Source organism: Gambusia affinis, linkage group LG17 (assembly GCF_019740435.1).
Source record: "Gambusia affinis linkage group LG17, SWU_Gaff_1.0, whole genome shotgun sequence".
NCBI lineage: Eukaryota > Metazoa > Chordata > Actinopteri > Cyprinodontiformes > Poeciliidae > Gambusia > Gambusia affinis.
This window is the reverse complement of record NC_057884.1, coordinates 14,428,368-14,453,510: the sequence shown is the minus strand read 5'-3', so window position 1 is coordinate 14,453,510 and position 25,143 is coordinate 14,428,368. Positions and strand designations below refer to the sequence as shown.

The 25,143-nt window shown below is 39.0% G+C and overlaps 3 protein-coding genes across 7 annotated transcripts; all 3 read right to left on the bottom strand.

The window, feature by feature from the left end:
- Positions 1–263: 263 nt before the first annotated feature.
- Positions 264–11,004, bottom strand: LOC122846885 (inositol polyphosphate 5-phosphatase K). Its single transcript, XM_044144135.1, has 13 exons — positions 10,569–11,004; positions 8,175–8,765; positions 6,277–6,384; positions 6,002–6,110; positions 5,798–5,914; positions 5,255–5,430; positions 3,959–4,070; positions 3,705–3,814; positions 2,798–3,008; positions 2,577–2,714; positions 2,433–2,498; positions 2,257–2,361; positions 264–1,423 (listed from the first exon to the last, which is right to left on the bottom strand). The coding sequence occupies exons 2-13, from the start codon at positions 8,759–8,761 to the stop codon at positions 938–940; spliced, it is 2,325 nt and encodes a 774-aa protein (XP_044000070.1). The 5' UTR covers positions 8,762–8,765; positions 10,569–11,004; the 3' UTR covers positions 264–937.
- A 1,349-nt stretch (positions 11,005–12,353) lies between these two features.
- Positions 12,354–15,336, bottom strand: smtna (smoothelin a). Its single transcript, XM_044144134.1, has 8 exons — positions 15,122–15,336; positions 14,502–14,608; positions 14,249–14,324; positions 13,713–13,841; positions 13,588–13,639; positions 13,353–13,467; positions 13,070–13,221; positions 12,354–12,978 (listed from the first exon to the last, which is right to left on the bottom strand). The coding sequence occupies exons 2-8, from the start codon at positions 14,583–14,585 to the stop codon at positions 12,831–12,833; spliced, it is 756 nt and encodes a 251-aa protein (XP_044000069.1). The 5' UTR covers positions 14,586–14,608; positions 15,122–15,336; the 3' UTR covers positions 12,354–12,830.
- A 1,311-nt stretch (positions 15,337–16,647) lies between these two features.
- On the bottom strand, positions 16,648–24,485 carry slc35e4 (solute carrier family 35 member E4). Of its 5 annotated transcripts, XM_044144133.1 has the most exons (5): positions 24,380–24,478; positions 23,967–24,025; positions 22,582–22,770; positions 22,160–22,304; positions 16,648–18,970 (listed from the first exon to the last, which is right to left on the bottom strand). In XM_044144133.1, exons 1-5 carry the CDS (start codon positions 24,462–24,464, stop codon positions 18,453–18,455), a joined length of 996 nt encoding a protein of 331 aa, XP_044000068.1. In that variant the 5' UTR covers positions 24,465–24,478; the 3' UTR covers positions 16,648–18,452. The 5 variants fall into 5 exon arrangements, with proteins under 5 accessions (XP_044000068.1, XP_044000066.1, XP_044000064.1 ...); XM_044144131.1 differs by having other exon boundaries at positions 22,160–22,770; positions 24,380–24,475; XM_044144129.1 differs by lacking the exon at positions 23,967–24,025 and having other exon boundaries at positions 22,160–22,770; positions 24,380–24,485.
- Positions 24,486–25,143: the final 658 nt, after the last annotated feature.

Below are 25,143 nucleotides of genomic sequence, written 5' to 3'. Positions count from 1 at the left end.
GTACTGCATGCAGAGTTACTGGTTCTGATTAAGGGTTATACTTAGAACTTTCTCCTTTTTTTAAAAAATGGAAGAGAATAGGGTTAATCGAGAAAACATTACAAAATAAAAGTGGAACAGTGAATAGCTACGTTTTAAGTAGAAGATGTTTATATGTCAAAAAGTTGAGCACATCTATTTCAGAACGGATGTTGCTGTTTAGGGAAGCATCACCCTGCAAAAACACACATGGTTATTGTACTATCAGGAGAGCAAATTAAATAATTTTGATTAGTTATTGTTTATTTGTTCACATTTTACTTGCACAATCAAACAACATTCTGTCCTGGAAGGAAAACATTGGGTGTCAGAAACCAGCTCTGAGGAGCAGGGGTTGTGTTCACAAAGATGCTAAGAACAATAAGAGCATTGGTTTGGGATTACAATTGAAGACTGAGGTGACACAATGCTCTGTGTGTCAATAGCACGCTGAAACTAAACGTTTGCACAGATCAAGTTGTGTAGAGCTAAAATCATCACGTTTTGGACACTTTAATGAATAAGTTAAGCTTACACTACTCTGACTCACACAGACACGTCCTGTCTTAGATGTGAACTATAATACCATCAATACTGGTTCAGAGTCCTTATTTTGATACCAAGCATGGATCCATATTGCTTTCAGTGATAGCTGGTCATTTCTGTTGCAGGTTTAGCCAGACTTTGGTTTTACATTCATCACTCCTGAGTTCATGAGAACATTTAGAGAGTTTGCTCACATTCTTCACTCAAAGATATACATACAGCACAGAGTCGTATGAGATGATGATTCTCTAACAGGAAACTGCAACGCTGCAACGTGGAATGTTTGCAAACTACATGAGAGTTGATAAAGGTGCAGCTTCTCTGAGATTGCCTCAGGTCAGATCATAATAGTGTGGATGTCATTTTTCCTATTTTACCTCTTTATAGTCTTTCGTTTGTCTGTTTCGACTTGCTTCCCAATCTGTTTGACCCCTGTGGGGCTGACCTGAGCTGGACTGTGTTCACCTAAGATGGCTACAATCAGGGCCTCCGGCGCTGTCACCCCGCTGCCCGGAGACACGGGGCTGCGAGGGCTGAGGGGGCTGATGGTGGGGGATGGCACAGTGTCGGGGGAGACCAAGCGATCCTTCTTAGCAGCAGAGCATGGTGAGCGGCTTCGTGATTGGCTCTCCTTGGAGCGAGGACACAGGCTGAGGCCCTGCAAGGCAGGGAGAGGATTGGAGGACATCGCGGGGACAGCTGGGCTGCGACTACGGCGATGACGGTGATGCCTTTTGCCAGTTTTTGGGCTTGGACTACGGGAGTTTGGAGCCAGCAGAACCATGGTGCTGTCATCTTCAGAGCTGACATTGGAGCTGTCAGAGCGGCACACAGTGGGGCTGACAACAGGCATCCTGATCTGTGGAGGGTGGAGGATGGAGGAGAAGGTTATTGTTAAAGGAAGTAAAGGTTTTAATCTCCTTGAATTTTGTCGCAATTTGTTTCAACCACAAACTTCAATGTATTTTATGTGAACTTATGTCAGAAATTCAAAAGGTAGTTCTTAATTGTGAAGTGTAAAGGAAATTATACAGTCTTTTCAACATTTTTCACAAAGAAAAGAAATGTAGTATGCATGTATATTGGGCACTATCACCTGCAAGTAGAGTTTCAGGGCACGACAAGCTTTACTCATCTCTAGACTAAAACAATCTGTCAGTTCTTTCCAAAATAGCTTAAGCTTTCAGCAGTCAGTTTGCATGGAAAGTGTCTGTAAATGCCATTTTTAAAGTCTTGCCAATATTTGATTTATATCTTGCTTTTGACTGAGATATTTTAACAAGAATAAGTTTTGATCTGAAGAAGAGCTACAAAATATATTGAATGAAATCATCAATACCAGTATATGCAACATCACAAGTTTGGATTCAATTTCTGGTTGTAGCATTTCAGGGTCTGTCTGGCAATGATCTTTGTGGCCATGCAGACTGGCTTTCGTTTTCATCTCAAGTACATATTAATGACTGAGATGCTAAATCTCGAGGAGAGAGGAAAGACCACTGTCTTTGAACATTAAAAATACTTAAAACTTTGATTTGGTAAACAAGATGAATCAATAAAACTAATTCAGTTATGCTTATGGTAGTTTTGTCAATAAAATACTGCGTCTTATAGATTTTCTTTTATAATAAAAAATTGAATTGTGCACTGCATACCTCGTAACAGTAATTTTATGTGATAAAACTTTGCTACCTGAACTGGCGAAGACAAACTGACGATGCTGTTCATGATATTGCTGAAGTAACCCAGGATGTATTCACAGTCATCTCTCGGCAGATCCTCTTCTGAGAACGACACCTATGAAAATGACCCCAGTCAGCTCTGAGTCAACTTTAGCTTTTAAAGGAAGTTAACAAACCTCAACAAACCTGTGTGGCATGCTCTCCTTTGGCCCAGACGTACGCCTGATAATCCTTGTGATGCCTGAATCTCACCTGTTCAGTGAGAAATGTGTTGGCAATGCTTGGAAGAAAAGTGTAAGTGTTTGATATCAGAGTTTCTCTATGACCTACTTTGTATATTGCCACCCAGTCCCAAGAACTGCGCTGATATGTTGAAGCAACAGTGAATCTGACTGTGGCGTCTGATGCTTTGCACCACTCCTTATTTACCTGCAGCTCCACCAGAGGTAGATCCACCCTGAATGGAAACTATAATTCGAAGATTAAATACATAAACAATAATCGCAAAAATGTCTTAGTTCAAATAGTATTGAAAAGATATGTGGCCTCACCTGCAGGGAGAACAATGAGGAAACAGGCTTGTGGTCACTGATGGTGAAGCCCATGTGACTTTGATACTTGTGCTGTATCACTTTAGTGGCTCCGCCCAACCAGGAAGTCAGACCCCGCTGCAAAGATGCATTGTGGGTAGGAACGGGGGAACCGGTGCGACGAAGGCGCCACAGGATACGGTCTGTCCAGGCGGGTTTTCTCTTCTTAGCACTGATGTATTTAAATGTTTTACAGGGAAGGAGATGAATCAAAATCAGTCTTTATTTAGGATTTCAAAGTGGATAAGTAATTTTCAAAGATTTTTTTCTGAAGCAAAAAAAACAAAAAAACAAGAGGAATTTACATATATGGATGGGAGAATCAAAACTATTTTAGGCAAATAAGGGATTGCTTTCTTTACAAAAATGTGATGTAAATTTGAACTCTAATAAAATTTCGACTGATTATGTGTAGAAAAGACTTGCACAATCACTAAATGACTCTAAACGTTGACAGAATATAAAGTGTTCTGCCAAAGTTTAGAGAAATAAGATCGCTGACATCTGTTGGCACCAGAGTAACAATGCTGGTCAGAATTGGAGCAGGAATTGCAACATCTACCTGAAAAATTACAGTTTTTGTCTAAAGTCAAGTCTCTACTTCTTGTAATGAGTTACAGGCAGACTGGATATTGCTCTTTTAAATTTCTATGTATGTTGCTGGTTTGCTAAGTCTTCAAGCTAGTGATCTAAGATATATTTTTTTATTTATTCCTTCTCATTGGATACATTTGCCTACATATCTTCACATGGTAAACTCAAAATCAACCTCATTAAGAGATTTTTCTGAAATCTCTAAATGAGATAATAAAAAAAAAAAATCTTATTAAGGGTTTATTTTGGATAAAGAGACTCTGTACGAGCCGACCTGGTGTCATATGTATGGGTTCCCACATCAAACTTATATGTAGGAGGAAACTTGAGCGGTCCCTCCATGAAGCCCTCCAGGATGGCCTCTGTGATTTTAGCCATGTTGAGCTGGAGAAAAAAAACAGAAAAGGAGAATGGCAGACCTTCTATTTCCTTTAATTAGATCCACAGCTCCCTCTGCTGGCTGCAATCAACAGACAACCCATCCAGAAGAATCCATGCTTCTGTTTTTAAATTATGAAGTTACTTCACCTGATCCCGTTCCCATAGAAGAGGCAGCTTGCTGCTTTCAATGGCACATTTCACCACATGGATGTCATAGTCTTCAATACGGAAATTTAGGTCCCCAAACCAAAACACAACACTGCAAACACAAAATATAGTCTTGAAACACCTCTGCATCACAGATAATGGTATTATATTATTATGTAATATATTAATTTTACTAAAGTATGTGATGGTTTAACTGCAGACGAAGAAAATGTAAGTTTAACTGAGTGATAATAAGTGGCTTGCTAAATGTATGAACTGCTCTGAATAGCCAGGCAGGGTAGTGAATTATTTTTTATTATTCATTACACATGATTTCATTAAGCCACCCTGGACATTTATTCCTTTGAGTTTAATTATTCTGAAGCCTAAATCTCCCTTGAGTTGTTTATTATGTGTGTAGCTACAGCATGTGGGAGAGTTGGCTGCAATATAACTGTGTGTAGGTGAGAGGAAAACAAAACTGACAAAACAATGATTCACAGCAACTTCACTTTGTAGAAACATTAAAGTCACTGCAAACTCATTTTAAAAGTAGCACTTTAAGTGGTTTTAAATGCTTTTAATGCGGGTAGACTTTTGTTTTCACTGTTGTTTTTTGGTAACACTAAGCAAAAATAAAGTAATGAGAAATGCTTAGCACCCTACTTCACTAATACCAGATCTGTAATTGATCTTTTTTAAATAATATTGAACTATTAAATGTACTGTTTAAGTATTATTAGTAATTTCTGTTTTTTGACCATTTTTTTAGCTAATCTATTTTACTCAGGTATGAGCAGCTTAACAACTCTGATTACTTTTCTCTTTTTTTAACCAACAATTGCAATTACTTTTGTTTTGGAAATGTTTCTACTGGATGTGGATTTTTTTTGATCCACATAATAAATGGATTGGCATTCTTTATCATATTTAGCGGAGATCACTTCACTTGGCATTTATCCTTCCACTGACCTGATTTTTAATCCTTCAATCCTCGATCATCCAGCTCAAAGTCAGGTTTCTGATACCTTGTTTGGACACCTGCTTATTATTACATACAACTTGTGTCAGACCAAAACCTGATCTTTTTTTAAAATTTTTTTATTTTTATTTTAAAACATTTCTCCAAATGGAATGTAGGTTGTTCTTGAAAGTTCTTGTCAGGAAACTAAGTAATTTAAATGAACTACCAATTTAGCCATAGATGAAAGGTCAAATATATAGTTAATGATTGAAACTGAATGCTGTGTAATTATTCCACCTGAATAAGCATGACTTATAAGTAAAATCACCCACTCATGGTCCAGGACACCAGTGGCAGTCCCGCCTTCGAACTGCTGCTGCTGAAGGATGCTTTCAAAGTCTTCCATCCGCTGCTCCAAGTTCCTCATGTGAGCCGGCAGGTGACAGTTCAGAAAACACACTGGGTGGCCGAACACCGTCATTCTTGCACTCACTCCACCTTTATTTCCCTTTAAAATAACAAGAAAGTGTATTTTAATAGAGACCTAAAGGACTACCAGAGTACATCAACCAGATCTGTGCTGGGGGACAAAGTGTTTCTATTTTTTATTCTTCATTTCACATCAAGCCACAGCATCAGAGAGCCAGACAGCCTGCTGCTGCACTGACCTCAAAGAGAAGGTGACTGCACCAGCAGCAGCAGCCAGCGGGGGATGCTGACATCAACATGCACGGGAAGGTCACACACTGACATATTCACCCACACGTGCATGCAGCTGCCAGCAGGATGGAGCACAGGCCCGACTTCTGTGTGCAAACTAACTCTAACCCCAAACCAGTTTGCACAGGGTCGAGGTGACACATCGGCGTTCATACCCAGTATCCCCCGAGTCCCGTCCGTGTACTCTGGGTCTGCACACCTCTGAGGAATGGAAGATGGCAGATTTTGGAAAAAACAAGCAGAAGCACTCCTTGCATTCGCTGCGATGCCACCTGGACAGATGAGGAAGGTGACAAAATACTCCATCACATTTTTACAACCAGACAAAGAAGGATGTGGAGAATGATAGATGCACGTACTAAAACATATCCAAAGGGACTGAGTGTGTCCATGCAAAGCTCACTCCACTGGTCTGAAAAAAGAACATCTTTCAGCCTCTTGTTTATCATTGAGTTAACCTCCTGGAGTCTGGATGATGACAGAAGCAAGAAAATGTATAAAACAACCAAAAACCAAACTTTCATTTTTTTAAAAGAAGGACAGCGACTGTAGGGGGAGAAAACCACAGATGACTGAGTGGGCATCTACTGCTGTCGCTCTGGCACTGCTGAGTCGTCCACAAATACTCGCTTACCCGATGATAAACATGTCAATGCTCCCATCTGAAACATTTGGTCCGAACAGAGAAGTGATGTCATCTGGTGGGACAGCTGATCCCACGTTCCATGTGACGATGTACACCCTGGCAAGCGGACAAGAGCAAAGGGAACGCCGCATTAGACTCAAATTCTTTTGTGTAGGTGAAAATGGGATATGAGCTGCAATGTAATCCTCAGAGGAAACGCTTCCATTGGGGCTTCTGCATAAGGTAAAAAAAAAAACAAAAAAAACCCCACACAATTAAGCACCTCAGCGAACATCATTGATGACTAAGTGCTAAGCATGTCTGTGTGTGTATGAGTATCCACATGGCTGAGTACAAGCAGAGTCAGAAAAAAATGGATTGAGCTGAATATTTAATAAAATTGAACAGACGGGTGGCTGAATAAGCTCACACTTACCGTAAATGTCAAATTCAGGACATATAATTCTGTTGGCTTTCTCGAATGGTAATTCAAAATGTTCTGTTATTAAAAGAGTACAACAAAGATGAAAATTCCCACTGGCAAACAAAAATCCAGAGATAAATTAAATTTGCTTGAAAACTAAATTGCAGAAATACACACAGCATTTTTTTTTTAAATGTCACGTTAAAATCACAAACTTAAAATTTAGTTTATTGGGATTTTATGTGACAGACCAAGACAAAGTAACGTGCAAATGTGAAGTGGAACGGAAAAAATATAGTTTTCTTTCTTTAATTTGTAGCAAATAAAAACCTGAATGGCGTGGCATGCATTTTTATTCACCCCCTTTTAACCCTAAATAAAATCCAGCGCAAGTTAAAAAATGCATTCGGAAACCACCAAATTATCAAATGGACTCCACATTTTTGTAATGTAATCTCACTGTGAATTCATCTGTTCTGTGAAGGCAGAGGATCACAGCAGGCAGGTCAGGAATCAAGACACTGAGAAGTTGGAAGTAGGTTTAGGTTATGAAACAACATCCCACGCTTTAATCAACACAGAGAGGCTTGTTCAGCCTATCTGGAAAAAATAGAATTAAAATAAATATATATAAGGCAAAAATGATGACCATTAGTTAGTCTGTTGTGAAAATTTTAAACAGATTTTGCACAAAAACACAACAAATTGGCTAAAGAAGCCCTTTCTGTGACTCAATATTTCAAAACACTCTTACGTTCTATTGCATTTAAGTAATTAAAACCCCTGATTTGAACTAATACGGCCAGGCTAAAGTAATAAATTTGCACTCAAGTTTAAATAAAGTTAAAATCCGACTGATTCGGCTCTTATACTCTTAATATCTTATAGATATATGAAAAATATATAAAAAACTACTTTATCTATAAAGACAGGTCATATACAGCAAATTACTTTAGTTGTGTTTAGTTTGTTTTGCTCATTTTAGCACAATAAGGAGAAATTATATATACAGTATCTGTAATTGTAAGCACGGGATTTAATATTTTTTAACAAAGAAATTGTTTACACTTATTTTTTAAATAATTTTAATTAATATTTTTATGGTATTTTGTTTTTTGTTGATCTGAAAGGACTGTTCACAACAGAAAAAGTTTCTTATTTCACACGTAAAGAAATCCTGCAGGTGTAAAATCTGTGTTTGTCTCAGCATCGGGACCATTCTGTCTAAAGCCCGACAACATTTACTGCTGGTGTAAACGAGCTGCTGAGAGTTTAAACAGTTTTTTCAAGCGGTCTTTGTTTATGAGCAAGGACTTCAGCTAAAGTGCCTGTGGGAAATCAGCCAAGCGGCTGTGACTGTGTCGGATCCCCATGGAGGACCACGCGTCAGTTTTCCTTCCAGACGATCTTTGCGGGACGGCACCTGCTGCAAGGATCAGGAAAAACAATGGAAATGACTCAGCATGAGTGTTGCTGGTCTTACCTGAAGTCATTGTTCTCTCCTACTGGCCCCTCAGTCTGAGTCTGGCTCTGAGTTGCGCTCCCAGGTGAGGCGGTCCTCTGGGGCTGAGGCTTCAGACTGCGTTTGTGACTCATGCTTGGGGTCAGGTTGGGGCTAAGAGTTGGTTTAAGGTAAGGCTGCGGGCTCTGAGGGTTGCTCAGAAGGAACGACGGCTCTGACGAGGAATGCGACATGGCGTTACCGCTGTGAGGAGCCGGAATGCAAACAGGGATCAAATCTATTTCCTTAGACGACTCCAGTGGGACTTTGGCTGGCTTTGAGGCTGTTCTAGTTCCAAGAGCAGTCGGTCTGGGCCGACTTATGCTTGACAGTGGAGGAGTAAGTCGATCCTCCCCAGACTGCACCCGGCCTGTCCCTTTGGTAGGCGCCTGTCTGAGCTCCGGTCCTAACTGTGTTTTGAGCCCCTCCGATGGATTGAGTAGACATGGCTCCGGGACTGCAGGCTGTGGAGATAAAGCTGGACTCGCTCTGATCACTGCGCACGGTCCAGGCAGCATGCTGGGACCACCAGGGTCTGAGCCGAGCTGTTTCTGTGGAAGGCGATCCATCAGCCTGCAAAAGGATGCACGGAGCAGTTCTCAAAAAAAAGCCATGCATTGAAAAGAATGTTAGTCTTTAAGTTCCTGCTGTTAGTGTCTTGGAAAATTATTATATCAAGATCAATTTTTAAATCAAGTTGTCAAACTCAAGGTCCGGGGGCCAAGTCTGGCCCGCCATTACTTTTTTGTGATCCGCTATAGTCAAAAGGGACACGTTAATATAACTTTTAAGGTGACAGTTATGTGTGTAAATAATATTTTATCAATGAAATCAAAGCAGTTTTCACCTGTATATTGCAAAATTACATCAATATGGAAAGATCCATCCATTTTCTGTTCACCCTTGTCCCTAATGGGGTCAGGAGGGTTGCTGGTTCGTATCTCCAGCTACGTTCTGGGCAAGAGGCGGGGTTCACCCTGGACAGGTCACCAGTCTGTTGCAGGGCAACACCCACACATGTACAGGAAGAACATGCAAACTCCATGCAGAAAGACCCCGGGCCGGGAATCGAACCCAGGACCTTCTTGCTGCAAGGCAACAGCTCTACCAACTGTGCCACTGTGCAGCCCATAATATGTAAAGATGTTAAATATAATTTAACTTTAAGAGTTACTTACTGAGGCTATTCATTCATGTTTTAATGGTTTCTTAAGTGCTTTAATAAAAAAATTCTGCCACAACCTAGAAGAACTTCATAATCCTGATATGGTCCAAAATGAAAATGAGTTTGACACCCCTGGACCAGAAGTAGTGCATGATCACAAAGTGGAAGTGGAAATTAAATGATGCATTGTTTTAAAATGATTTCACAAAAACAAATCCAAAATGGTTCACTGTGCAGACATGTTCACAAACTCTTGGGTTGTTACTTTAAAGAACTGGAATTTACTGCAATTAAACCTGCAAAATTAAACCAGCTTTATCCATCAACAGACTTGATGTTTGTTCATGTTTTAACAAACCTCTGAGGCCTTCGCAGAGCAGTTAGGTTTATTCTGATATATACCAAAAAACAAACAAACAAACAAACAAACTGTTTATTAAATTGGCTGTACTGGATGTTATCTAAGCAAAGAATAAAAGAGCATATTTAAAATACATGGAAAGTTACTGCAATAAGACAAAATGTGATGTCCAAGAGTTTAGGAGATATAAATTTTGTGAATTTATTTCACAAAATAAATTCACAATTTATTTTATGAAAAATAAATTGCATCATATTCTATGCTCTGTCAATGGATTACTGACCATATCACTGTATAACTGGGCTGTAGCCAACTTTTTAAAAATTGTTTCTTACCTATTTAACTAAATTTCCTAGTGATGCTCATTAATCCCTGACCCCTTCATTGATGGAGTGTATAACGTTTCTGATTGCATAAGTGAAAGTTGCATCATGACACACAGCTGTGCTGCTGATAATAGTCCACTTCAAAGCATGTCAGACAGGCAGGTCACAAGGAAGAGGATGGATTACATTAAAGGAGGGCAGCAGGCCTACCTCCATTTTACTGTCTGTGAGCCCAACACCGAAATCATACACCTCTCCTTCAATTATTCAACATATGCAAATGTGTCTCTCCGTCAAACAGAGAAACTCAGCTCTAAAATCGCAGAATGAGTTAATAGTGATCAGACACGTTTGGATTCACTTTCAAAGTCAAAACTTTCACGGCCAGCATGAAGTCGGCCTTATTTAATATTCTAACCCCTTGAGTCTGCAGGTCTGGACAGCAGGTTTATGTTACAAGATGACGGAAACGTGAGACAACATAAACAGGAACAGTAAACAGTGGGAATGAAATCAAATCTTACCTTTTGTGCGTATTTTTAAGTCCAAGGTGAACCACAAGGGTGATATCATGAAGGAACTGAAAATAACAACATGAATCTCGGTTTTCTCCCGTAGCACACACCGACCAATGACACCAGACTGTCACCAAGAAACCGGGATCGATTAATGGACCGGAGGCAGCCCGCAGCAGGTCGAACCTGTCGGTTCCGTGGATAGCCGACGTCTCGTCACGGCGCAGTCAGGAACAGAGAGCCGTCATGCGTCGTGCGCCCGAACCTTTGCATGTTGATAATTTGTGCTACACTAATAAAACAAATTACAAAAACAAAACTCTGAATCCACACTGCATCACCTTGATCCTGCATGCTGTCTGAGTGCAGCGCAGTTGCTCGCAGCATCACGGCTGTACCTCCACCTCACCGACCCGGCTGCACCTCTCCATCCTCCCTCCCTCCCTCCACGGCTGCTGGGGGCGGGCAGAACATGGCAGAGAAATTTAAAGCTGCCAAAGTACAGCCGGACAGAAATAACGGCGCATCTGTCCTGCGGGTGACGCATTAATCCGATAACTGTACGTCACTGATAGGCTGCATCGATCAACATATCAATAAACTATGATTACTTGCTTCGGATGTAGTAGTATGAACTTCTATATACCAAGCTAATGTATTTAAACGAGCACTTTTGATCAACAATCTACAACATAAAACAAAATCTGTTGTATTCCTGTATGTTGGTTGGCAATATATTGATCACCATTATGTTCAAATCACAAGGGCAACTTATGCTGTTGGGGGTTGTTGTTCAGACTCCCCAAATGACAATTTAATACTTCTGCGCTGATAATCTATAAGACTGTGCAAACATCCGTCATGTTTAATTCAAAATGTTTAAAATATAAATGAAGAACAGAGGGAGTGAAGGCAAAAATTGCATTTATATAAGTTAATTATCAATATTATGTAGAAATATCTCTGCACATGCATGAAATGGGTTGATAAATTGGAGTGGGATCAGGATTTTTTTTATTAGTAGCGCACCATATGGATGTATTCAGATTGTAATGAGCATGTAATGATTCCAGTTTTCTAATTTTTTATATTCTCCAGCTAGAATACTTTGGTTATGTTACATTTCATCTGCAATCCAATGCACAAAATATTTTTAATGAAACAAAGTGTCTGACTTTTTGTGGAAAATTGATCTGTAAATTATTCCCCAGAAAGCAAAAAAAAGGGAAAGTCTTTAATTTTAACTTATTAAATGCCTCACCTCACCAAAACTTCTAATTTTTATTATTATTATTATTATTATTATTTATTTATTTATTTATTTATTGCATCAACCAAATTTATGCTTATTTGACAGCCATGCTTTAAATGCTCCGAGGAATCAAAGACGATCTGGAGAAATCTTGAATGCTAAAACAAGATTTTAATATCATGGACATATTTTAATTGTCAGGCTAAGCATATTTTAAAATGCTTCATGCTTACTGTCTAAAACTGAGGATAATAGATTTAATAATTAATTACATTTTAATAATTCATTTAATTAATAATGTATTCGATTTATTATTATTATTATTATTATTATTATTATTATTATTATTATTATTATTATTATTATTATTATTATTATTATTATTGTTATTATTACTAAATTTAATAGTGTGTTTTATTTCAAAACCTTGAGTCATTTTCAATAGTGGTAAAGCAGTTTAAAAAAAGTCTAAAGGTTCAAGACAGTTTTACAGAAAAAACAACTTATATAATTATGTACATAAAGAAAATTACGCTGAGCTGTACAAATTACCCTTTTTATTCCTCAGCATTTGGACGATGCAGTCAACACGTTTCATGCCAAAGTTCATGGAAAAAATATGATTTTTCTTAATTGCTTTTGCAGGGGAAAAAAAGCAAGTCGCATAATGAAATAAGTATTTATTTAACTGACGCACATACTGCAGCGAGTCCTGGACATCATCATCATCATCATCATCATGAAAGTCATGCTCAGACTCACAGTGGGATTAATGCAGATGTGTAATCTCAGAGGAATGAACTGACCCTAAGCACCAGCTGTTCTCTTAAATCACACAGACAGCAACAATTCCCTGTTGTTGAATACCATCCATTTGTCACCGTTCGTTTCTAGTGAAATGGCTCAGATCGAATGGTAAATATTTATCTGGACACGATCACAAAGTCATCCTTTTGACCTCAGGCTCTCTCGGTGCGTTTATCTGGAAAGATCACAGTGACTCGTGGGCTCTCGGAGACTTATGGGCGCTTCTTGGTTTTGACGAGGCCCTTCTCCACCAGGCAGCGGTAAAACTCCTGGATGTACGTGTACACACACTTCCAGTCGGGCTCCTTCATCCGCACCAAGTCCTCAGCATCCAGCAGAGGGGGGCAGCCTGCCAGCCTCCTGAGGACAGGACGTCAACACAGATAACTCAGACAATACGCTCTCAGAAGACTGCATTTATTCTTGTTCACTTTAAGAGATGAGAGCTCACTCTGCCGTGCTGAAAGCCAGCTGGAAGTTGTCTCTGGGCTTGTAAGGGTTCAGGGTGGAGTATTCGAACGCGTCGGGGTAGAATCTGTGCACCAAGGCGCAGAAGGCGATGCCGTCTTTCCAGCTGGATGAGAAGTTCTGGATGTCTACCCCCTGTTTTAGCCACACGCAAGAGAGAGGAACCGGTTTTCAAGAGCCGTGGCCAAATGGGTTTCAGGGACAGAACTGTGCACAGTTCATATGGGCAATAAATCAGAGCAAAAGCTAGCTGGATGGAGGTTTACCTCATATGGCTCTGTTTTGGCCCTGCACCAGTCCAGAAGCATTTGTTTGACATTTTTAGCATTGGGTGGTTCAGCAAAGGAACATTTCTGGGCTGAGACAGCAGCAGGACCAGCCCTGCAGAGGAGAGGACAGAAAAACAGCCATTAGTTATCTCACTTTCAAAGAAGAGGAAGCAGAAATGCCATATTTTGGCAATTATGTTGCAAAAATAATCTAATTCCTCATGTCTCTCACCTGCCTGTGGTCTTGCTGATTGGAGTGGAGGATGACGGCTGACCTGCTGACTCTGAAACAACAACAGATTTATTTTCAGCGACGACGTAAAGCAGAAAACAGCGACATCAGAGAGTCAGACTTACTGTTCACCGATGGCTGCTGGTTCATAGATGCTCTTCCGACGCTAACAGTTCCTCCAGTCGTCCCTCCTCTATTCAAGCCCTGCTGTTTCAGGTCTTGGTGCCTCACCCCGCGCTCCTGCTCCCTTTTTTCTGATCAGAAATGTCAAACTCAGAAAAGTCTGGTGTGCAAATTGAAATCCTAGCTTATCAACGACCTTCAGAGGTTTATTAGAAAACATTAGATGACAACAGCAACATAATGAGCAAAGCAGACAAGTCAGGGAGAGAAAATAAATCAGAGAAGCAGCTGAAGTCCATCGTAACTCTAGAGGAGCTGCAAATATCCTCGAATCTAGTGAGAAATTCAACCAACAGGATAAATATTAACCATTCTTTCCCCAAAGGGAAGGGCAAAGTTGATAGAAAGTGAAAAGAAATCCCCTTTGGGACTGGGTTGGAGTTGCTTTTTTCAGCTTTTACTCTTAGCATACATATATTAGCATAGCAAATAAGCAATAAACCTTGTGGATTTTAATTTGTTCTTGTACGATTTTTACCTCTCTTTTTCTTGAGCAGATCCCTCAAAGCAGCTCGAATCATCCGCCTCTCTTCAAAATCTGCTGCACTGTCCAGCTACAAGCGGAAAACAGTCACTAAATAACTGAGTATTTTTTTTCCAAGTTTACTCAAAGAAAAAACAAATGTTGCCATTAGTTAAAGTTAAAAAGATTGAATGTAATAATAGTCTCCCAATAATCCCAGACACTCAGTATCTGCATGAATGTAGTGTCATTTATTTTATGGGCTCACCATTTTGTTGAGAACATCTTCATCCTCAATAGAGGCCAATTTCTCACTGGTCAACAGCGTTGACCCTTCATTTTTTGACTCCATGTCTTGTTAGCGAACCTGGTTGGCTGAAATAACAAAACAAATAAGAAAACAAACTCATTTCTGAAGGATATCTTAGTGACATGAATGAAAACAAAACTAAACTAAAAGCGCCTTTCTGCCATGTAAATGAGGAGAAATCCAAAATATCCTAACTTGCCCATATTCAAATATTTTTTTTTGTGGAAGAAATGTTGTAAACAAAGCCGGAAGCTCAGATTCATTTCTAGCTGAAATATGTTCAGTAGCTTAAAAATGAGCAGCTGTGTGACAAATTATTAGTCCAACTGAAGCGCTGCTTATTGCAGCTGAGCAACTGCACTAAACGAGACCCTTCAACATGTACAAATATAGTATTGCTATGGAAGAAGCTGGTTTCTAAAACACTCTGATAGCAGAATTAAACAATTTGTCGAGAGTCTGACTAAATATTTTAAGCTTGATGTCACAAAATGAGGAGAACAATATGGTAGCATGTAAAAAAAAATTGAATATTTGAATAGGAAAATCATTGTGGTTAGGTGTCTGGTGGAACTCACCTGTTATCAGGATGGAAACCAGATCCTCTGATGGCAGAGTTTAGGATGCAACTTTCCCGTCTCGCTTTCTTTCTCCTCTGTTAAACCTTGTGCAGAAGATCACAACTTACATCTCAGTGTTTTATAAATATGCTTGTTCAGGGCAGAGAGAGTTCAGATTGCTTATGTGAACCTCCCAGAATAGGAGAAAGGAGAAGGAGGAGGAAACTCTCTGAACTCATCCGTCTTCGTCACCTCCACTCTGAAACTTTGCTCCTCTTGTCAAAGGATCCAGGATGATGTGATCCCAAAGATATCAGGAATCTCTTCAGATCAATGTTTTAATGTTTTTGCACGAATCATTTTTATCACCATTTACCTTCAGAGTGCAGCAGCAGTATGGGATGTGAAGGGTTAACAGGGGCAAAAAGTGAGGAGCACTGCCTTATTCAGGCAAAAGGCTGAACAGAAACTTTGTTTACAGAAGTGGAGGAATCTTTAGGCGGATGGACAGAGCACATACTTGGAATTCAAACACAAACATCTGCCGGGAAACGTCGGTAAAATATAAAAACATCAGCAGAGATTGTTTAGTGGTTTAAAAGTTAAGGGACATTCAGGCATCAGGGTAGTAGGTCTGAAACAGACAAACTGCGCCATCTAGTGTTGACTTCGTAGAACTGCAAAAATATTTTCTGTTTTCAGACCCCCTGACTTTGCTTTCCTGAAAACCTGAGGGGTTGGAAACCATCTTGGTTTCACACAGGGTGAGGCAGTGGCAGAACTTCAGGTTTTAATATCCAAATAACATGTATAGAGATTAGGAAGTGACATAGTAAAGCAGCTTGCAGCTGATTCATGTCAGAAAATCACAACTCAAATATCTATCTAATTATCTGATAATCTTCTGGTGTGTCATTATGTAGAGCAATTAACCTTTAACTAATAGTCACAATATCTGCCTTTACAAATAAGCTGAATAAATAAGTGAGCTGGATAGGTTTGGATTTTATTTTGAAATACAAATCTTAAAAGTGTGGTGTGCATTTGCATTTATCTCTACCCAAGTCAGTAGAAAGTAGTTAATAGAAACACCTATGACTATTTATAGTTTCACAACTATAACTACAACTTCACAAGCTCAGTCAGGTAGCTTTTATGCTCATCACCGATTGTCAATTGTATTTAGCAGTAGGTACAGACTTTGACTAGGCCACTCTTAAACATGAGTACACTATGATCTAAGCTGTTCTATAGTAGCTCTAGCTATGCTTACGGACTTTCTTTAACCCCCCAATTTCATATATTTTAATTCTGTAGTGAATTTCAACACAGAAAAATTTAATAAACTTTTTTTGCTTCATGGCATCAATTTTATCTAACTGATAACTCATTTGCTACATATCCAACTTACCTATCAATTTATGAAGCAATGTAAGGAAAGAATCATTTTCACAATTTATTATTTTTTGAAGCCAAGGAGTGAAAATACTCCAGAAAGTTAACCTAAAGCAAAGCAGAAGAATTCATTCACACCAAATCAGTGATGAGGGACTTGAGTTCCTTTATTTGTTATTCCAGTCCACATGATTTGTTAATTTTTCCTCATCTGCAGGATGTCCAAATAAGGCATGAGGCAAAGATGGTTCATTCTTTAAGCAGTCGAGTTTAAACCAGCCATTAAGGGCTACAAAATACATAAATATAATAAAATAATTATTTACATCCAACAAGCTTTGCACTCCAAAACAAATATGTACAAAATTAACCATAGACTTTAAAGGCAGAAACACCACAACCTGTCAGTGCAGCACAACCATCCTCCCCCAAACTGTTATCCATTTAACATAATATTAAGAAAAACATATTTTGTCCTTGATATGTACATTTCTTAGTTTTTATGCAACATTGTACTGAAATTTTTGACTATTATTGATTGAATATTGAGTTCCAGTGTCTTATTAAACAAATGAGACACGGGGAACCAGTGAAAATGTGTTACATGTACAGAATCGTTACATGTACTCCATATCTAAAATAAATAAAGACCATTTTTAAACTGAATTAGGGTTATAAAGAAACAGCAGTCCTACATTTTTTATCTTCAATATTCTTGCGTTAAATGTATTTGCAAATGGCACCCTGGCAATAAAAATATGTCTTTTTTTTTAGGCAAAACATGATGAAATTGTGATGGGATTTTTATATATATATATATATATATATATATATATATATATATATATGGTGGCATTGTTTTGTAGGATTTCAAACTCTGAACAACAGCAACAAGGAGCCAGTGACAGAGCTTGTAAACCAACATAAAGTAAATATTTGGCATACCAAACATGCTAAATTCAGGGTGGATCGCATGCAGTCTGGATGCTTCCACACAATGGAGAGGTTAGAAAGAGACAAACGCTTACTAATATTAACTGTATGACACTTGAAGAAAGCCTACAGCATTTTCAGCCAATGTTCGCCGAGGCGCTCATAATAAAAAAAATATAGATTTTCTTTCAAACTCCTTAAAAAAAGCATCAGTGAAAATAATAGAGCTAAAAAGAAACATCATTCTTCTTTTTCTTGACCTTTTCCACAGGAGGAAGACGAGCTGAAGTTGAGCGACACTCCTTAGAGAACTTGTGACACTAATTATCAAAGTACGCTGCGAGGAAGACGTGCTGCTCATAATTGGACTAACCCAACAGAGACTTCTTGAGAACACAATGTAGGGCTTCAGAAAGGTTCATAGTGGAGAATAAAACACACAGCTTCAGCCTCTTAGTGAGTATGTGCTTAAGTGGAAAAGAGGCGACTCATTGCACAGAACGTTTCAGCTCAACAACACCCGGCTCCTGCTTTACGTAACAACAACAAAGCTGCCATAAAACCTCGGCCCCATGTCCAAAATGGAACAAGGCAACAGTACAATAAATATAGCTTCTTAATACAAACTTGAGTTTAATCAGATTCGGGGCCAAAGTGCTTCCAGAGTCTCTGCAAACCTGACCAACCGTCCCCGAGAACATTACAGCCCTCTGGAGCTGAGAACGCTTTTCACAGTGGAGTAGTGCGAGAGACAAAGTCGGTAACTTCAGCGGTACCAAACAGTTCAGAGTGCTCATGCATGCATATAGATCTATAGGCTAGATGAGGAATTAATTTGAACCTTATCCATGAAGGGTCATGGTGTTTTGTTTTTTTTCCTGTGCAGACTCCAATTCATTGTCAAGAACAGGAATGAGTTGGCACAGGGAAGGTGACTTTCAGGAAATGTTCTGCCACTTATATGACACAAATTACAGTGTATCCAGTGATTATTTTTCTTCATTTTCTTTATACTTTCAGATCAGTCCATTTTCTCTTTCTCATCCACTCTTTGTGGATAATTAGTTTTCTCAAACCCCTCCTCCTTAACCGAACCCCCGTCAGACTCTGATTTAAAATCGGTCCCTTCAAGTTTAGCCTTGCGTGCATCCATGTAGCTAACGATGAACTCGGAGTTCTGATAGATGAGCATGCCGGACAGCGTCAGCACAGCGCCGGCGCAGCTGAGCGCGGACAGCTCGCTGCCAAACAGCAGCTGAGACAGCAGCAGGTTGCCGACTACGTTCAGGTTGCCCAGGACATGCAGGGTGACGGCCGAGGTGAGCGTGATGACGCTGCAGCTGGCCAGATTGTACATGACCGAACCCAGGCAGCTGAGCAGGATGAAGACCCACAGGTGGCGGTCGTAATGCAGCGGCGACTCCAGCATGGCCCAGTTTTCCAAGGCCAGAGCGGCCACAGCCAGGATGCAGAAGCTGGGAATGGACATCAAGTAGAGCAGGAAGACTGAGTTGATCTTCTCCTCCTGAAGTAAAATGCCTAAAAAAAAGAAAGAAAGAAATTAAAAACATCTGTCCGTCTGACTCCACGCACATCTACATGAACTTGGGTTACATCTCCTCCTTAATCTAAAGGGTTTTATATTATGTTCACCCACCTTTGCAACTACAAGAGCTTTAACTCTTTTGGAAATGCTTTCAACAAGGTTTTTGAGTGTTTGTTGAAGTTTTTGACCATTACTAAAATGCATTTCTGTGGTCAATAACTTCATTTAGCACACAGATGTGTAAAAGCTATTCTTACACTTTTTTCAGAACAGATTGATCATAAAAATATGATCAGAATTAATTTTTGCTTATGTCATCTGAAGGCCTACTCTCATGATACATAAACTGTACTTTACTTACTGCGTTTAAACAGATTACTAAGAGTTTTTCATAGACAACACTTGCTTCTTGTTAAAGATTGTAGGAATTTTTTAGTCCATGAATAAAAACTTTTACTTCCTGTCTCAAACTCTATCCAGTCACTCCATGTCCTGTCCCTGCTATTCTACAACACGTATTAGGGGAATGTTTTGGTTTAGGTGACTTTCATAACTGCTTACTTTGTTTTTATAGTCAAATCATGAAGAACTGTAACAACAATCCTGTGAATAGCAGGAATATTACTGGACATTATGCAAAGCTCCTCTATGAAAGCCATGTTTCATATCTCTTTGAGCCATCATGGACAGACATTCTCTGTATTCCTCTGTTAGTGGATCAACAACAAAGGCACCCTTTAGCTTTTTTGAGAATAGTTTGTTTCTGTTAGTTTGTAGAAAGATTTTTTTCCTACAGATTTTCCTCCCAACTGTACTTTTTTTCTCTCTCTTTATAGACGTGTCGCTGCCATTGCAGATTTCTGACAGGTTACAACCAGAGCGATCTCACTGAAAGCTTGCCTCCAGCTCACAAACTGCTGAAGTGTCATCAGAAGTTCATTTGACATTTAAACAAAAAGACGAACTTGACCTGAAGTGGGACAGAGAAACAGAATATACCGAGGGGAAAGTGTTACGGCCGGCCGGAGGATGAAAATAGCTACTTGAAACCCGAGACTACATCGCAGAACATTTGATTTGCTGGACTGTGTTTACATCCTCTGGCCCAGAAACAACAACAGTACTTAATGTTTCTTCCAGCACTGACTTAACTCAACTTAATGAAGAAAATAAGAACACTTCTGCAGTCTTGTGACGTGTGTCACTGAAGCTTTCAGGGGTATGATAACCCTTTCCACGCTAGGATCACAATATGAAGAGGGTTCCTACAGGTTTTAGTAACTTGTATTTAAAACTAAAAATTTATTACTATTACAATTTTAGCATTATTTATATTGACCAAACAAATAAAAAGTTAACTCAGGTAGCATTTTTTTCCAGCTAAAACTGAAGATTAAACCATTTTTCAGCTCGTATGAAATGAGACTCCCTATTTTCTGTTTTGCTTAAGTTAATATGAGCAAAATTATATCTGACTGCTAAAAGCTTGAAAAGTCAGAGATCATTTTAAATGACTTCCTTCAAATTTAAAAGTTGATTTCTTAGCTAACACAGGCTGAAAAGCCATTCTGAAAGAAAAAAAGCCATCAGATGAAACCAGATTACATTTTTTATGTATACTCTGTAACAAAACACATTCTGAGACGTAAATAAATTGAACTTGAAGTTTACATCCATAATGACGATTACTACAACTGGGTGAAAAAAAGGGGAAAGTTTCAAGCTTCAATATGAAAGTGGACGGATCATGCTGTGAGATAGACTGATTCGCTGGTTAGAAAGAACATGAAACACAAAATAATGAAACAAAATCTTAAGATAGAAAGTAAAAGCTTGAATCTTTCAAATGAACAATGACCCTAAGAACTACAAAATTAGTTACAGTGCAGATTAAGGACAAGGACATAAAAAAGCACTGATGTTTGAGCAGAGCTGAGAAGTTGAGCGCCAGAGACCTAAAAACTGTATGTTTACTCTGACATGATGTCAAACATTATGTAAGAAACAGCGCTGTACTTTTATATTTGTGCAGAAACATTTTGTTTCACTTGTTATAACTAAAACAAGCTTAAGCTTACTTTATTAAGCTATGTCTTGATTTAAAATCCCAAAACAGCCAACAAAAGACCAGCTACTGGAGGAGAATCATTTTGTTGATTTAAAGGGAACAGGTGGTGTTTCGTGGGCTTTCTGAATTATTACACACACACACACAGCAGCCACAATGTGATGATAGCCACAGATGCAATAAACACACTTAAAACAAGCAGAAAATGTAATGTATAAAGTATATTTGAGGATACATTTAAGATGTTTTATAGTTGAAAATTTGATTATTCGTTGAAAGATTTTGAGGCCCTGCAAAACTCTGATTTAGCAATTCATTCATCCTAGAAACCTGAAGATCCGACTGTGTTTGTAACAAAACATTGAGCCTCCACACATTTTTTTTTAACTCATGTCTTTTCAGACAAGGTTCACGTTGCAAAGCGTAATGACATTACAGCCCATTTATTTACTGCAAACAAACACTCATCTTGTGGTGCAATACAAAACCAGGAAACCAGCAGCTTTAAATTAGCCGAAGCAACAAATGATTCAATAAGAGTTCAAAACACTAGATAATTATCAGAACAAGAGTTAGTCCTCATGACATCAGAGAACTTTTCAAACAAAAAGTTCAGTTTGTTGTCACAATGTTTTTACCCACTGGATAAAATCTTGAATCTTCTCTGGCAATGAAAAAGAATTTCTTGAACACAGTTCATCAAACCCGATCAGAAAAAAACAAACAATCTAAACTGTCACATTATACATCTTGTATAATGTGACAGTCTAGATTGTTCTTTTTGGCCATTTTTGTATAATCAAACATTAGAAACATGAGATTAGGCTGTCAGCAGACTCTACTCACTCACATAATGTTTATATTATGTTCCCTAGGCAACCAGAAAGCCATTCCACCTTAATAAGAGGGTGTGTCTAGACTGTGGAGTGAATCATCAACTTGTTCCACAACCACAAACTGATGTGGCGTCCAGGGGAAAAATGTTCCCTGAAGTCACTGGCATGTGCAAAAAGTCCAGAAAGCATCTCGCTTGGGCCATTTATTAAATAAAATAAATACTTTTAATTGTTTTATGGGGTAGAAAAAAAACAAAACAAAACAAAACTGTACTCACTCTGTTGAATGGACTTGACACCCCTCAACATGGTCGCTGCAAACACAAAGAAGCATCCGATCTGATCGAACTGGACTTCTCCCATGATGCTGAAGGACGCTCCCAGGCAGATGGGCATCATGGCCGTGTATTTGATGATGTGGTGCTGCTTACCCAGGATCAGAGAGGAGATGGCCAGAGTAAAGAGCGGCGTCGTAGTGTAGATCATTTGTGCAAACGAAAGCTGTACATAGTTCAGACCGATGTTTCCAAAGGCGATGCTGGCACAGAAAGTCAGACTCAACAGGAACACTTTACACTTAGCATTCGGAGTCAGGTCCTGCTCGGCGACCCCTCTATGTCGGATCACCCGCAGCTTGATCAGCCCGTAGTCCACCACGATTGCTGTCAGCATATGCAGTGCAGACAGCAGCAGAGGGTACCTGAAGTTGTAAACTGCGAAAATCCATTTGTTGAGGCTGGAGATAGTGGTGCCGGTCACCAGCCAAACGATGACGGCTGAGAGCAGATGGAGCATCTCTGCAAGCGGCCTCCTCCGGCTTCTGGCTCGCAGAGTCGCCTCGCATTTTGAGAAGCCATCGGTGCTGATCATGTTCGTAGCATGGTCCTCTCTGTAAGGCAAGCACATGTTGAGTTCATTCTTCTCATCTCCAAAAGAAATAAATTTAAAAAATAAAAATAAAAAAATGAAGCTGTCAAGCTGGAGATTCTAAAAATAAAAAATAAAAAAATAAAATATATATATAAAAAAAAGATTTCCTCTGAGACGCAGCTGTTTCCCCAACAGCGGTTAACCAGTCTGTGTTGTCTGTGAGAGATGTGTTTTCAAGCAACGCCTAAAAACACGTGTTCCTATTTTGCATGACAGCCGGGTTGTGTAACTCACTCTGAGTTAGTAAGATGACATATGCTTCAGTGGGAAAACAGACAAGGGAAAGGAGGAGGGGACTGAACTGTTTAGGGAGGGCTGGAAAACGGCATGTACCATGGCAAGTCGGTTTGTCATATAAAGAGTGAGTCAGTAAAGATCATCACAGTAGATATTCCAAATTCAATTCTCCAAATTTAAAATGAAACTTTCAAAAAATCAAAAAAAAAAAAAGTGAAATATGGAGCTGTGAAAACGTATTAGCATTTTTATTTTAGACAATATAAATAAATACAAAGCTCTCAAATGATTTCATTTACAAAAGGAAAAACTGAAACATAAACTGACCCTATGAGAAAACGTTATTGCTCTCTAAACCTAATAACTGGTTTTGCAAAGAAATTGGTGGTCACATCATCAAGTGATGATTTTCACACACTCTTCGTGGCAGAAACTGATCTAATTCTGGACTTTTGAGCATGAATTGTTCATCTTTTGGATCTCGTCAAACATGACCAAAATCTAATTAAGCTTTCACAAATCACAAACTTGGGCTTAACGTTTCAGCTCTTAGAGTAATCTAGTCCAGGTTTGAACAGTGTAAGTGTCGTAGTTTTTGAACTTGAACGACAAATTAAGTGGAATTGCCATTTTGCCATTTCCCAAATCGGAAGCTAACTTCAGCTCTATTATATGTGACATTGGCCTGCCATAAATCTACCGTCTCCAGGAGGGAGACTCAGCGGACAGGTTATTGTCTTGTCATGCCGTAATGAAGCCACAGGCACGAACAGAGCATGATGCACTAAACATAAACAAAAATTTACACATTTATTGACGGGACTGTTCCGAAAATCGCAACTTTGCTTATAACAATAAGCTTGAAAATAGTGAGGAGTTATATTTTTACCTATCTATTGCCTTTAAAAGGCAACTTACCTCAGTGTCTGGTTCTGTTTCCCTCAGCCAGATGATGTACAGGAGCTCGCTTGTTACTCCTGTCAGTGCAGCTAAAGTTATGCTTTCATTCACGCCTCTATGCGGCGACGGTTTCCAGTCACAACCGTTGCAGTAAAATGTCCTACTTGGTCATAAAACAACAAAGCAGCGATGCTAACATGCTAGTTCACAGAATTGAGCAGCATTATGTAACTTGACAGGTACAAACGTTTTGCGCCAATGTTAAGCTAGTAACCTGCCCCTGTGTTAGCCAACAGCAGGTTGTTCGTTTCAAAACACTTAGCCGTTTCTCCTGCTTCACTTCCCGCGATGTTAGCTCCCACTGGTCTCGCGTGAATATAAAAGCATTTTATCAACACATTTTATCGCAGTAAAATGGTCTCTGCTTTTACCTTGTTCCTGGAGCACAGTCAGCATCTCCAAAGCTCCGCCAGTCGGAAACAGCACTATCAGGCAACAGCCAGGAGGGGGACACATTTCAGTTTCATTGGATGCTTTGTTTAAAGGGCAATGCCACTTTTTAAAAAATGATGTACTGTAAAGCGCTGGAAACTCAAAATAGTATGAGCAGCTACTGTGCCCAGAAGTGAGTATATTGTACTCCAGTAAGAGTAGCACTACTTCAAAAATATTTTTACTTAAATGAAAGAGGAAAGTATCCAAGAAATTACTCAACTAAGTAAAAAAAGTATTTTGGTAAAAGGCTTCTTGAGTACTTAATCAGCATGTTTTATTTTATATTTAAAACGTATATCACCAAAAAGACAAAGTAATCTGCAAATTCTGGTGTATTAAAGTGTAAAATGAGAAAAAAGGGACACAAAAATACAAATAAAGGCAGAAGAAACATTTCAAAATTAAATCTTTTGGATAGTGCACAGTACTCTGCAGGTAGAAAATAACATTAGAACCAAAAAGCTTAGGTACAAACAAAAAGTCTTACTATATTGTGTCTTATACATGTTTGGTTAAAACATTTGTACTTTTTTTTTTATTTTATTTTTTTTTAGAAATTTTACTCAAGCCAGAGTAGCGATATTTAATATTACTCAAGAAAAAGTAAAAAGTACATTGTAGTAAAACAACTCCTAAAAGTATATATTTTCCAAGAAGTTACTCAGGTGAATATAACTACCGTAGTTACTTGCATGCCTCT